At 36.2% G+C, this 15,449-nt stretch overlaps 1 protein-coding gene across 2 annotated transcripts in view; it reads right to left on the bottom strand.

The window, feature by feature from the left end:
• The window catches only part of DNAH9 (dynein axonemal heavy chain 9), a 245,372-nt gene that overhangs the window by 71,057 nt on the left and 158,866 nt on the right, over nucleotides 1-15,449 (bottom strand). For both annotated transcript variants that reach the window (XM_087709774.1, XM_087709773.1), the window contains exons 56-59: nucleotides 15,147-15,311; nucleotides 13,162-13,302; nucleotides 8,016-8,186; nucleotides 7,511-7,633 (exon numbers count right to left, since the gene is read on the bottom strand). In XM_087709774.1, the coding sequence (XP_087565900.1) occupies nucleotides 7,511-7,633; nucleotides 8,016-8,186; nucleotides 13,162-13,302; nucleotides 15,147-15,311 (600 nt within the window). The remainder of the gene's footprint in view (nucleotides 1-7,510; nucleotides 7,634-8,015; nucleotides 8,187-13,161; nucleotides 13,303-15,146; nucleotides 15,312-15,449) is intronic.

Here is a 15,449-nt window from a genome sequence, read left to right as displayed (position 1 = left end):
TAAGCTGCTAGTGGGTGAAAGACATTAAATATGCCACAGAAAAGAGTGTCTTAAAGCAAGAAACAAAACACAAAAAAGCCTTGAACTACTTATCAAAAAATATGATGAGCTCTGCTAATAAATCTCAGGCAGAATTATAGATTGGATCTTCTGAAGCACTATATATCTATAGTGATAAATATATCTCATCAGCTAGCCATACCCTTACTAGGATTCGAACCATGTTTATTTATTTATCAGCACAAATACAACATGTGTGTGTGTGTGTGTGTGTGTGTGTGTGTGTGTGTGTGTTGCAAGGTCAGCAAAATTGCCACTTCAATCCAGCATGGTGACTTAAGAACCCAGAAGTGGGGGCATGGTTTCCCTCTGCAAAAGTACATCCAAGTGGCACTTCATCAGAAGTCCAATCAAAGAAATGCACTTCTTGAGGGCGTTTGACAGGCCTATTAAATTTGACAAAGGAGACCGATGCTTTGATTTGCATTTCATCAGTTTCCTCTCTGCCTGCCTGCCTGCTTATCTTTCTAACTTTTTATCTATCTATCTATCTATCTATCTATCTATCTATCTATCTATCTATCTATCTATCTATCCATCTATCCATCCATCCATCCATCCATCCATCCTTTGGGATGTGTGGGTGTGTCTGTTTCTCTGTCTCTCACATGTGCACGCACACACACACATACACACACACACACACACAGAGGCCAGGGAACCTGGGGACATTATATTATATTACCCACTTTTAGACTATATAAAAGGATAGTCAGAATCTCTCTTGATAACAATCCAATGGCATCTTGCTTCTTCTATAGAAAGTTTGCCTAAAGATCTTTGATAATTTCTAATACACTTCCAGAAGGAACAGCATATACCAAACTTAAAGCATGCTTGGACTTAATTCTTTTATAACAGAATACTTCATTAAAATTGTTTTGACTACAGAAGGAGGAGCCATGTCACAATGTTGCAACGTGCGGTCTCGATACTCTGAGACCGCCGTTGACACTTTTGCCACTGGGGGTCCATTGAGACCTAAACTGTCCTGTAGAAACGGTGATCAGGAAGAAAAAGCAGACAAACTTGTTTATAGAAACTGATAAAGAACCAAGGGCACGAACTGTTTTCACAGGTGCCTCTGAGAATTATTTTGGCAGGGAAAGAAAGAAAGAAAGAAAGAAAGAAAGAAAGAAAGAAAGAAAGAAAGAAAGAAAGAAAGAAAGAAAGAAAGAAAGAAAGAAAGAAAGAAAGAGGGGAACAGAACCCTTCTCCTTTGAAGAGCATAAAAGAACATGTGTTTAAGTCAATTTAAAATAAAAGTAAGAGAGGCCTGGAAGATTAGAGTGGCAGTCATTATTATTATTTTTTTCTTTTTCTTCCTCTCTTCTGTTTTGGAAACATGGGTCAATACTTAGATGAGGAAACCTTAAAATTCCAAAATATCTTGGCTGGAATTCAAAATTTATTGGAAGTTTATGGGAGAATTGAGAAGAAGTTGGAAAGACTAGTCTTTCTCACAGCAAAAGATGATAGAGTTGGACCCCCCAAAATTAAAGGGGAGAATGAAGATATAGAAGATAAAGATAAGACAATAGATGAATTTATTAATGGAGCAAATGTGGGTGAAAATGGAAAGAAGGGAATATGGAAAAGGAAATTCGACGAATTGGAGCTCTACCCCAGATTCCAGGACACAGAAGAAGAAAAAAATGATAATGATAATAGACATAAGAATTTTTTTCAGAAGCAAGATTGATAAACAAAGACAAGTTAACTTTAGTAGCAACTGGTGGGGAAGGAGACTATCTGAGAGACCCTTCAAGCAACAAAGTGCGGAGAGAAGCTTATAAAAACCTTATAAAGGAGATAAAAAGAAGACTGACTCCACAATTGGCAAGAGAGATAAGACTGTTTTGTTACTGGAAAGATACAGATTGACAATGAAAGTTGGTAATAAAAAATTAGTTAGTATTGGTGATTAATAAGTAGGAATTTTGTAACTCCTAGATTGTTTTAGATTGTTATTAAATGTTTACTCGCTAACAATTAATTAACCATAAATAATAATAATGAAATGATAATGGATACAGCATAATGATATATACATGTATTGACAATTTAGTAAAAGAAATTTGGATATAAATTGTAAATTATGACTTGGGAAAAAGACCTATAAATTTTATTAACAAATTTTCATTTAGATCTTGTTATAAAGGTGTAAGGGGTTTTTTTGGGGGGGTAGGGGCCCTGATGAGAGGAGATGGGGCATAAATAGTAAATGATTTTAGCCAATTATAATAACAACAAGGAAATATTAATGGACATTGTTTAACAATATATACATGCTATGGTATTGGCTAAAGTAACTTGGATATAAATTTTAGTCTGTGAGTTGGATAAAAAGGGGGGAGGCTTAGAAACTTTATTAATTGACTATGCTATAAAGGTGTAATGTTATTGGAGGATTTTTTGAAATAGCTAATGAATGCCATTATGTGGTTGTGTCTTTAAGTATGAATGATTTGAGGTAAAAACATGTGCAAATAATTGTAGTCAAATGAGAATTGTGGTACATTGATAGTAAGATATACAAAGATTTTTGACTTAAAGTGTATAATCTAATATGAACTATAAGTAATGACTGTGGAAGAAATGCTCGAAAGTTATCTATAACCAATCAACACACTTTCTACAAGATGTAATGAAGGTTGATTCCTTTTTTGTGTGTTTTTGTTCAATTAAAATTAAAAAAAAGTTAAAAAAATTGTTTTGACTAAAGCAAATCTTATTTTAATGTAGCCTGTATATTTCAGTTTTCAAACTTCAAACTTATTCCTAGCTTCTCTTGATCGGGTAACAGCAGGCCTAGGTCATATGCAAATGAACACAATCTGCAAAGATAGCCCTGGATTTTATGACTATTCTAAGAGGTCAGAACATCCCTGATGAATAATTTGAACTGAACTACTCACCCACTTTTACTTCTCTTATCTTTGATTGTCTTTGTTTCCAATCCATTCCAGCATTTGATGGATTGGATAAGAGATATGATGAGACCACATCTTTTTTTTGCCAAATCCATTCTCTAACAATTTAAGGCTCGACCCTGAGTTGTTAGGTAGAGTCAAGCACTTTCCTGAAGTTGATGAAGCAGGAAAGCATTTTCTTCTCTTCTTAAAAGAACATTTGAGGAATTTTGTATTGTAAAACTGATTGGCACTATGAGACCAATTTAGTTTTCATGGATCACTTTTCTACTTCTTTCACGGAGGACACTGCAAAACAGTTTGCTGATATTGCAGCAGTTCTTCATGGGGGCAAGGACTGACCGATTCCTACTTTATCATTAAAATATGAAAGGCTGTTTGTTGATGTGACCATGTATCTGTAAAATTCCCTGTTCCTATTGCAGATTACAGGTCAGAGGGAGGACAAGGAAAAGGAGTTGTGGTCTCTAGTTATCCAAAGTTTTAAAAGGCAGTATTGTACCTCTATATTATAAGACAAGAGCCAGGGAAATTATTCTTCATCAAAAAAAGGCAAAAAATTGCTTGTTAGCAACCAAGAAATGTTTTATAAAGGGATGCAAAAACAGAAGATTTCTGCATCAGGTAGGGAGATTTCTGGGGTGACAGAAGAGAGAAAGAGATGACCATTATTAGAAAAGGTGTTGGTTGCTCCACTATAACTCCTCAAGTTGCTTTGATGACAGTCCCAAGATTCTGCAGTTGATGACTAAATCATAGAATTGGGGATCAGCCATTCAAACATTCATCCTAATAAGCACAACAAATTGTCTTCTATTGTGGAACCTAATTGGAATTGACTGAAATGTGTCGGTCATGTCACATTCTGCTTTGTTTGCCCAAACAGCATTTGTTACTCTAGGTGACTAACATAGGTTTAAATGATAATGATAATGATAATAATAATAATAATAATAATAATAATAATAATAATAATAATCATCATCATCATCATCATCAACATCATCATCATCAAATCAATAGCAGAAAATAATGTAAACATTATTTACATTACACATGTATACACACACTTTTTTTTTTTTAGCATTTTATTGAGATTTATAGGCCGCCCTTCTCCCTGAGGGGACTCAGGGCGGCTTACAATCACAAGTACCGAGAGACAAACAATAGTGAACAAAATAAAATGGTAAACCACAACATGCATTCAACAGTCAACACTCGGGCGGGTAAATTGGAAACCTATCCCCAGGCCTGCTGGGAGAGCCAGGTCTTGAGGGCTGTGCGGAAGGTCTGGATGGTGGTGAGGGTACGAATCTCAACGGGGAGCTCGTTCCACACAAAACATGTTCATCTGATATCTAGCCCCATGAATACTCAGGTCTTTAACACTTTACAAAAAGCCAGCAGGGTCAGGCCCCAAAGTATCTCAGGGAGAATGTGTTCTAGAGAGCAGGTACCACCACAGAGTAGGCATAGATCCTGCCAAATAGCATTTTTAAGTGTGTATGAGCACCTGACTTTGTGTTTGACCATGTTCCATTGGCAAATAGCCTAGCATCATTTTCTAACCAACCTAGTTGATTTCAAGGATTTCATAACTGAAGAGGTCACCCTACAATGAATGGATCAAAACTTCAAGATTACCATGGCAAACAGGGGTCTCTTCAAGGTCTCCATAATAAATGCTAGACACAGATGGTCCTTGACATATGACCACAGTTGGGACCACAATTTCCATTGCTAAGTTAGGCTGTTGTGTGAGTTGCACCCAATTTTGTGACCTTTTTGTCATGGTTGTTAAGCAGGTCACTGCAGGAGCATGTAGTCATTAAGTAAACCTGGCTTATGACTTTGTCATAAATCAGTTGGGAAGGTCACAAACATGATCCTGGGACACTGCAATTGTCATAAATACATATTGGTTGATCACATGACTGTGGGGATACTACAATGAGAACAGGTTATAAGTCATTTTTTCACTCCTGTTGTAATTTTGATTGGTCAAGTTTCCCTTTTAATTTGCAATCAGGTCTTCTAAAAATCTAACTGACCTCTGGGATGGAGAGATAATTGACTTGGTGGTTTCTGGTCCTATCCTAAGTATAACCAAATGAGTTTCCTGATTTTCAAATGCAATTTGAAATAAATAAATACATCTAGCAAACAATCTAACTCATAGTGGCTACTGCTGTGAAGAAATTGATCTTCCGTGATACTATTATATCTGACAAAAATTGTCCAACTGAATCTCTTCAGAGATCAGGAGATTACTACATTTTATAATATTTAAAACATTTATTTTATTTATACCTGATATACCATTATCAATTGCAATTACCCAATTGCATTCAAAGTTACATCAACTGGGACCTACATTAACACTGCTTTCTTACAATAGGAAGATATTTCATCATACCTAGTAGAACAAATAGTAACAATTCTGGTTTGTTGTTTTTAATCATCCAGTTTCCCACCTCGTTTAATAGTTTCCAAGCATACTAATATGGTTAATATCTAATATCTTAATATGCCACTTGGACAATTGCAAAGCATTTTACAAGGGCTGGTCCTGAAAAATGTTCAGAAATTTCAGCTAAAAGGTAATGCTGCCAGACAGACAGAGGTTAGTTATAAGAAGCATGTTTTTTTTTAACTTCCTTGTTAAAATATTACACCGGCTATTAGTTTATTTCTTGACACTCTTATTTAATGGTTCCACAAAATGTAAGACTGACCTTAATAGCCACATAGTCCTTGACGTTTCCATTCAAGAAAATAAATGTATTACAGGTCAAGACAAGAAATCCTCCCCAGGGCAGTCAATTTATGCTTTAACCTTTTTTACTTTTCTTAATCAGTTCTTTGTTTATTGCTGAAGGACAACTTGAGCGCTTGTGATTAGCTGGCCATACAGATCATGCTTTTCCTCCCACTAAGGATGGTAAATGTAGCACAAAAAACTACGTTCAATCACACCATGGTATTATTTTGCTTTAATAATTTGACCTCAAGCTGGAATCAGTTTAGAGTAGTGGTGAAGGTGCTGGCCTAGAAACCAGGATGGCATGAAAGCCAGTTGGTTATTTGGGGCCAGCTACTCTCTCTTCACTCACCTCACCTCACAAGGTTATTGTTGTGAAGAAAATAAGAAGAGGAAGGAGTATTGGTGTCAGTGCCGCCTTAAGTTATATATGAAAAAATGGCAGGATTTTTTTAAAAAACAGTTCCAGAACTGGGGTGTAAAAATGGCTTAATAGCAGAAATGTTCTGCCATGAAAAGTGTGTGTGTGTGTGTATGTGTGTATGTGTGTATGTATATGTATATGTATATGTATATGTGTGTGTGTGTGTGTGTATGTGTGTGTGTGTGTGTGTATATATATATATATATATATATATATATATATATATATATATATATATATATATATATATATATATATATATATATATATATATATATATATATATATATATATATGATTTTTACAACCCCTGGTAAGCCCCAATTATGGGAGGAAATATAACAAAGGCAACAGTAAAAATATTGGGTTTCTGTCGTGATGGACTCTTGTGACGAGCCGAATGACAGATGATGGAAGCAGTTAGCTTCCTCCCATAATTGGGGCTTACCAGGGGTTGTAAAAATCTAATAGATACCTTTCACCCTGGCTTCGCTGATAATGGATAAGAGCCTGTGGCCTAATGGCTAAGATCTCTGCCTAGTATGCCTAGTATGCAATATATAGCCCAGGTTCAAATCCCAGTAAGGGTATGGCTAGCTGATGAGAGCTAAATAGCTTGAAATAGATCTATACTAGTCTCCCTTTATTTATTTATCAGCACAAATAAACACACACACACACACACACACACACACACACACACACACACACACACACATATATATATATATATATATATATATATATATATATATACATACATACATACACACACACACATACATACATACATACATACATACATACTTTAGAATGGAATGGAATGGAATAGAATAACAGAGTTGGAAGGTACCTTGGATGTCTTCTAGTCCAACCCCCTGGTTAAGCAGGAAACTCTATATCACTTCAGACAAATAGTTATCCAACATCTTTAAAACGTCCAGTTTTGGAGCATTTACAACTTCTGCAGGCAAGTTGTTCCATTGTTAATTGTTCTAACTGTCAGGAAATTTCTCCTTAGTTCTAAGTTGCTTCTCTCCTTGATTAGTTTCCACCCATTGCTTCCACCAATAATTATTCTACCCTCAGGTGCTTTGGAGAATAGTTTGACTCCCTCTTCTTTGTGGCATCCCCTGAGATATTGGAACACTGCTATCATGTCTCCCCTAGTCCTTCTTTTCATTAAACTAGACATACCCAGTTCCTGCAACCGTTCTTCATATGTTTTAGCCTCCAGTCCCCTAATCGTCATGAATACCTACATAGATACATACATATTTATTTATTCAGTACAATCACTAGTAGTAAAGACATTTGGAGTATAAAAGTTACCTTGATGCCACCCCATGATTGATTTGTCAAAAAATCTACTGGACTGGTGACTCCTGTTTGGGCAGGATATCGCAGCAGGAAGTTAAGTTCCATTGCACTGATTTCGTGGTTCTTCAGAAGTATCTGAAACAAAAACCCAGATTGAACTACAGAAATTTGCCAATATTTCCTGGAGGCTCCAAGGATAGAAGCAAGATTCTGGATGCTAAGAAATATCAAAATGCTAGCAAGCAGGTGGAAGAGAGATGTTGGGAATTGCAGACATTTCATACTGAACTGTTTCGGTTCAATTTACTGAACAACAAGACAATGAAGGATCTAGAACACCAATTTAACCATCATACAGAGACTCAAAGACAATGATCTACCACTGAAAGTGTTACAGAATTCCTTATCTACAATTTGGTATGTCCTAAGCAAAATGTTGCAGCATAGAGAACATTATTTACCAGTGCATACCACTTAGAAAGTAACTGGTGTGCTAGTTAACAAACCCACAAGTTACCTGGAAAGTGACTTGGGCTATGTAAGTCAGTTTGTCACATTCAAAGAGTCCACGAGTTGTATATTGAAACACTGAGAATGTGATGCTATCAATCAGGTTATTTACTCGCTCTTTCAGGATTTCATCTGGTGGAGCTCTTGAGACAGCTTTCTGGAAGACCACATTAAATGCCTAAATGTAGTGAGAAAGAAAAGACAGTGAGAATGAAACACTTTGCATATTTTAGTAGCTTTCCAAATGCCCAGTAGCTTAATAACAGGATAAGAGAGTTGGAAGGGACCTTGAAGATCTTCTAGTCCAACTCCCTGCTCAGGCAGGAAATCCTATACCATTTCAGACAAATGGTTGTCCAATCTCTTCTTTAAAACTTCCAGTGTTGGGAGGATTCACAAGTTCTGGAGGCAAGTTGTTCCACTGATTAATTGTTTTTAACTGTCAGGAAATTTCTCCTTAGTTCTTTTCTCCTTGATTAGCTTCCATCGGTTGTTTCTTGTCCTGCCTTCAGGTGTTTTTGGAAAATAGGTTGACCCCATGTTGATTCCATTCTAGCCTTGTAAATTACAATTAAAACAATCTAGTTTTTGTTATAAAATGTCATTCTGGGTCGCATTCAGAAAATTGAGAAGAAAGTAGTATATAGCACTAGCTAGTATTCAGGCAGGAATAGTGTAAGTAACTTGCATGTAAGGCTGCAACCATACTTGGCTCACAAGATCTTTATGCAGAATAGAAGGATTCCAATTTTCAATTTCTTGAAGGCCAAAGATATAAATCTGTTATTCTACTGTCATGGGCATTAAGGAAAGCAGGGTAAAATAGAACTGGGCTACTCCTTCTTTGTCTTTTATTATTAGCAATGGTGTTATGCATTGTAGAAAAACTGAGCTGCCCTCATAAGTTAGCACTCTCCTGACAAACTCCATTGCAGCTGGGCCAAAACAATCATTCTGCTTCAACTGCATGGCATATTTGACTCATTAGTTCAAATTTGTTCTGAGCTGAAATTCTGACTTAAAGAAATAAAAGGAGAGTAAGTGGGGGAGAAGGAATCACTTAATTCTTTCACCTTACTAGGAAATGTTGTAGGGAACAGACACATCTTACAGGCATAATAGAGCTCCAAAGCTATTTTACATGCTATTGCCTTCCTAGTCAGTATATCACATTTTCTGTGTGCCTGAGCTCTGTTTTGGTCGGAGGATGAATTGTGATTTTTAGTTGTCTTGGCGGCTCTTTTCAATTCTCCATTCTTCTTTTCAGCCAGCCTTAAGTTGTGCTCCACAATAATTTTGTATATCTTCCTTTTTCAATTCCTTGTAGCTTCACCTGTCAGCAAATCATCATTTTTTTCTTCTCTTCATATCTTTCAAATCCCAGGATTTTAGTCTATAACTAAAGCTTAACACAGGGGCAATTTTTATGGATCTCACCATGGATACATTTGGCATGAACCACTGAACTGTCATTCTTGGTGGCAGGGATTACTTTATGCAATATGTCACTGGAATTAAACCAGGTCTATTCCTTACTGCAAATTGGAAGAGCTCTCTAAACATATTTATTCTCTCAGGCCTTTTATTACTGCTCTTTGGCTTTTGTATTTTATGACAGTTATCTTTTACTGTTATTGTTTTTTTTATATAAAACCCTTTACTGTTCTTTATGAGCCATCCAGAAATTATTTTCATGTGTTTCATGAATTTTCAAATTAAAGGTATTTTTAGGCTTGTAAGAAGCCTACCAATTATCAATCTGTAGATTTCTGAATAATATATGCCCGGCATGTGTAGCATTCTAAGTATGTGCTATTAGTTTGTGGAAAGCTGGCAGAAATAAGTTGGCTTGCAGGATAATTATAAGATTAGAGATCCAACTTGCATTGAATAGCATAAACATACATGAGAAGAAAATTGGGCGGTAGTTGCACATATGGCACACTGGCCAAAATGTGCCAGAACTGGCTAGTAGTGTCCTTAACGTTAGCATGTAATGCTTCCTATAACAAGGGTACCACAATGGGTTGTAACCTAGTGTGCAGTTTATTTCTATTATTAAAAAGTGTTAAGTGAAAGCATTGTTTGAATGAAGCCATAATGGGCACCAGAGATCAACATCCATAGGCCTATTATGTGACAGTCATGATATAAAGAGTGTGAATTAACAAAATAAAATAGGAAGGCAAAAAGGCAAGCAAGCAAAGAGTGGAAAGAAGGAAGAAGATATAGTACAATCTTTGTACTATAAAGCCAAAAAATGCCAAAGAATGTAAGAGATTTAAATGAAGATGGTTTGATCTTGGATAGTTGATGCATAGATGCATGGAAGTGAATATGACGCTTAATTAGAATGAAAAGATTAAGATTAATACCAGAAAACATGGATTGATGTAACCTAGATTGTTGTGAGTACTTATAAAGCGAGATATCTATAAATTAGTTACAATTACACGTTAGACTCCAATGAATGATGATAAGAGTGAATTTTCAAGAAAACTATATATAGCATTTTAGATTAATATGATCCAAGTGAAAATCTCTGTTAGGTGATTTAAATCTAAACCTTTTGGGTGACCTGCTTGAATGGGAGGAAATGAAACCAGAGGATATAGGAAAACTGATTGGGCCATTCCAAAACCTAAAAATGGATGAGCAGAATGACTCATGATAAATATGTGTTTACAAAAAAGTCTACAGTACTTATTGCAGATCAATGTTTTAACAAAGATCTATTGATTTATTAATATCTAGAAATTAATATTAATTGCTTTAATACCTATTAATATCTAGAAAAAGAGGCAATTGAAAAGTTTGACTGATTAGATTGCAATGAAAATTTGGGAGAAATAATGCACCCTTTCCTGGATCAGGATTCCCTGAATTCAAACATTCAAGCCCACCGTTGGACTATTTCAATGTCTTCTACTCAAGGCTACACTTGAAGAGTATCCAGAAGCTTCAGTTGGTGCAGAATGCAGCTGGATGGGTACTTCTTGGGGCCACTAGGGTCCAAGCTATCTGAGAAAGCAGATCACCCTAATGGGATCCGCCCATCCCACCCAGGCCAGAAGAAGGGGCATGTTGTTAACCCCATCAGGCAAGGAATTTCAGCTGGTAGGATCCAGAAGAAGAGCATTTCTGCATGGCCCCACCAACTAGAATATCATGTCCACCGAGATGACATTCACCCTCACTCACCCTCTTGGCCTTCCAAAAGGTCTTGAAATTTGTGAAAAGGTCTCAAGCTACTTGAAGCCCCAATGTGGGTATGCTATTTTGGAGGTGGATAATAGAGTAGATAACACCCCACCTTCCTGAGTCCACTTCATTCCCTTCCTTTCCATCCTGGTTAGTTTTAATTTAATTTTAAATTTATGATTCTTATTTATTATTCTAATGTTTCATAATGCATTTTAATTGAATGCCTGTAAGCTGCCTATGGGATGAGCAGCATACAAGCTGAATGGGTGGGTGGGTGGATGCTTAAATAGGATTTGATTACTCTTCAATTCTTTTTTATCCCATTGCATAGGTTTCCTCAAGGATTTAACAGCTTCTTTTGTAGATTCAATAAAAAAAAATTCCCAGGTCATTGTCATTCATATTTCCCTTTTAGTTTTTAAAGGTTCAACCAGTTTCTTTTGCATATCCAGCTTAGTAAATCAGTACAGGTTTCCTCCATTTCTGCTTCACTTTTGTGATTAGTGGATATTTTTCTTCTAGTAAAGAAGCGGGGAAATAAAGCCAGAAGAAAAAACCATATATCATAAATGGCACATGCAAAAATCAGGATACTTGGGAGTGTTTTGGATCAGAAGCAACAGAGGCAAGATAGGAATTGGCAACAGAGACACAAATTTCATTCAGATATTGTTTCTGCCTATTGAAGGATGGAGATCGTATTATAGTAACTAAGATTAGGGGAAATGAGTACACACACACACACACACACACACACACACACTTACTTTCCTTAAGCAACAGAATTGTTTCCCTAAAATGATCCATAATACACCTTGCATTATATTTCTTCAAGTTCAATAAAAAAAACTGTTCTCATGTAAAGTATCTTACAAACTTCCTGCAGTAGCTGAAATATTCCAAACTAGAAAATCAAACAATTGGGGGGGGGGGGGGGGGGGCAGCACTGAGCAAAATATAAACCATACACAAAAGTCATCAGTTGCTATCAAATGGAATATACAATAGAGCAATTATGGATGGAAAGGAATTTAGACTGGATTCTAAATTGCTATATCTTTCCCTTCAGTTAAATGCCTGCCATATTAACCCTTGAAGAATGTTGTTTCATAGGAATGAAAGTCACAGCAAAAAATTAAAAATAGTTTCTAGTAATATTTTGTTTAGGCATGCAATATTGTTAAATTACTCATAGGATTTTTTTTTCCACTGAATGTTTTTAGATCTTTCTGTAACTTGAGCTATTGCAAATTGTAAAGAACTATTTAAATCTCTAGTGGAAACTTAATGCAATAACATTTGTTTCTCTAGTCTTCTATAAAGTGAAATTCAGCAGATTTCTACAAAAGTTTAAACTATTTAATCTGCCGCATTCAGAGTCTGAATGTTATAAAAACACGAAGAATGGCACAAAAAAAGGCCAGGAACCTTTTTGTCATACATTTTTATAATGCACAAAAAGAACCGATTAAAGATGACATCATTCACAGGCCTGAATATTCTTAAATAACTATCTAAGGCCTAGGACATTTAAAAAATGCAATCTCAATCTATTGATAAATTTTGCATTGGCTGGTAAATGAAGCTAATTAAGGGAGAGGGTGGGGGAGTAAATAAGACTTTATGGCTGACAGAAATGGTTATGAGTCAGTCAGCGCAAACAAAAAATAATTTTTAAAAATGCTGAAATTTTATGAGAGAAAAACAAGATTACACAATGAATGCTGAAATCTTTCCAGATTCAGTGAAATTTTGGCAGTTTTGAATCACCTGAGATGACTATACCCAATAATGTTTAAAGTACTGGCAAGATTGCCATGCCTCTCCTGCTAGTGGGTCTCTTTAGTCTCAGACTCCTTATCTGTCTCTAAAATTTAGAGAAGAATTGGAATGGAAAAATGAAAGACAGGGGGAAAAGCCAACTCTTATTGTAGATTAAACTATTGTACCTTTAGAGAAAATTGGTACATAGGATTGATGGTGTTGAGATCATTCATGATGAAATAAAGCAGGGAAGCACGAGCTGCTGCAAGACGGTAATGCTCCCTTGCCTCATTAATCTTGATTTCTGTTATTTTGGATTCCTGGACCTGAAAAGAAGTAACAATAAAACTATTGAAGACACACGGTAGCTACACCTACTGTAGGTACAGATTTTCTTAGTTTGCACGAAGATGGCATGGCTTTAGATAAATTTGTGCATATGTAGAACCAGTGGTTGGTTTCAATTTATTTTATTACTGGTTCGTTCACGCATGCGTGACATTTCTGCACATGTGCAGAAGCATCTGGGTGGGTGGGCGGAGCCTCCCGCCACCATTACAGGTTCGCCCGATCTGAGGCAAACCAGCAGAAACCCACCTCTGTGTAGAACGTGAAGTAACTCTCTTGCCTGCTTCTAACATGTCAAATCCCAGCACTTCTGGATGTAGAGCACAATATACATTCAACCATAACTACACCCATAAATTAATTATCAAGGAATTAACTTCCATCAGATTCTCCTTCCCTTTCCAAGGTCATTACTATGCCCATATTAAATTTTCACGTATCTTAAAATTGAGATGTTACATAACTTTATCAGCAAGGGTGTCTGAGTTCCAGCTACCAAAGCTTGAAAGTAACTTTGAACAAATAGTTCAGAAACATCTCTCATTTGTGCTGAAAGGCAAACCTGGCAGTGCCCATTCCCACGGCTCTTCAGTGTGGCACAAGTGAAAGATGTCACCAGTATTTGCAAAGCAAATCATCTACGTCAAATGATTATTGAATAGATAATTATCAAAGCCAAATTTTCACCCAGGGAGCAGCCAAGATGCTGAATTCCAGCCAATTAATACAGACCGTGGAAACTTCAGCGGATTCTGCCACACTGTGTAGCCCCCACTTGATTCCTAATTTAATTCAGTAAATGTAATGCGTGTGAATTAACTCAAGTAAAACACTTTGGTATTAAACTTAAATGCTTTAAAACATCTTGTTAGAATGCTGTAGTTGTATGGTCTTTGCATCTAGTGCTACTATTTCTCTTAAATTGCTCATTAAAGGCATCTGAACTAAAACAAGAATGCTTAGTAAATCTTGCCAGAATGTGGTTTTATCGTGATTTCTAGCTCCAAGCTGCAGAACAAACAAGATGCATTTAACCAATTCATTTGCTTTTCAATTTTATTCACAAATTGCCAGAAAATTGACAAAATACCTAAATATGCCATTACAAACACATACACAATTAACAAAACAATGTTTGAAGGAAAAAATGGATTAAAAAATATTAATAAAAAAACCCCAAACAAACTAAAAATGAGAGAATAAGAAAAAAAATCTACCTTATGTATTATACTTATGAACAGTCACTAATAAGTATCTTTTTTTCTTATGCTGAATCATGTCCGATTCTCAGAGACTGCCTGAACAAGTATGTGCAGGATTATTTTGGCAAGGTTTTCAGAAGTGGTTTACCATTGCACGCTGCTTAAGGCTCAGAGAAAGTGACTGCCCAAGATCTCCCTGCTGACTTTGTGCTAAGGCAGGATTAGAATTCATGGGTTCCTGGTTTCTAGCTTGATGCCTTAACCCAGTGGTAGTCAACCTGGTCCCTACTGCCCACTAGTGGGCGTTCCAGCTTTCATGGTGGGCGGTAGGGATTTGCTGCAACTCTGCTTTATAAATTTTATAAAGTAAAGTTACTTCTCTACTTTATAAATCACCATTACTGTGATTTTCTAACCGGTGGGCGGTTAGAAAATTTTACTACTAACAGAGATACAAAAGTGGGCGGTAGGTATAAAAAGGTTAACTACCTCTGCCTTAACCACTAAACAAAACTGGCTATCAATAAATACCAACATTTAAACAATTCATATTCACTCAGTGTCTCTTAACATAGATTTTTGTTCCCAGTCACACACTAGACTCAATTTAGCATTTTTACCTTATCTTCAATTTCCGCAGCTGTTTGTTTAGTGACTTCCAGATTCTCCACCAAGGCAGTATCTGCTAAAAAGTTCCCTGAGGCAGACGAGAGACGGGACAGCAAGTTGTCCTCTAAAGTTTTCAAGGTAATTTTGTAACCATTCTGCTGCTTTGTGAGATCAGACTGTAAAAAGTTGAGATATCATATATATATATATAGTACACTATACCATTTTCAAAGCAAATCAAAGCAAAGATTTTGTTAAATCGGGGATCTCCAAACTTGGCAACTTTAAGAATTGTGGACTTCAATTCCCAGAAT

Source organism: Thamnophis sirtalis, unplaced genomic scaffold, assembly GCF_051295495.1.
Source record: "Thamnophis sirtalis isolate CommonGarterSnake01/CBP01778 unplaced genomic scaffold, rThaSir2_p1.2 scaffold_3, whole genome shotgun sequence".
Taxonomy (NCBI): domain Eukaryota; kingdom Metazoa; phylum Chordata; class Lepidosauria; order Squamata; family Natricidae; genus Thamnophis; species Thamnophis sirtalis.
Note: the sequence above shows the minus strand (reverse complement) of the source record. Positions and strands in the feature narration are given on the sequence as shown.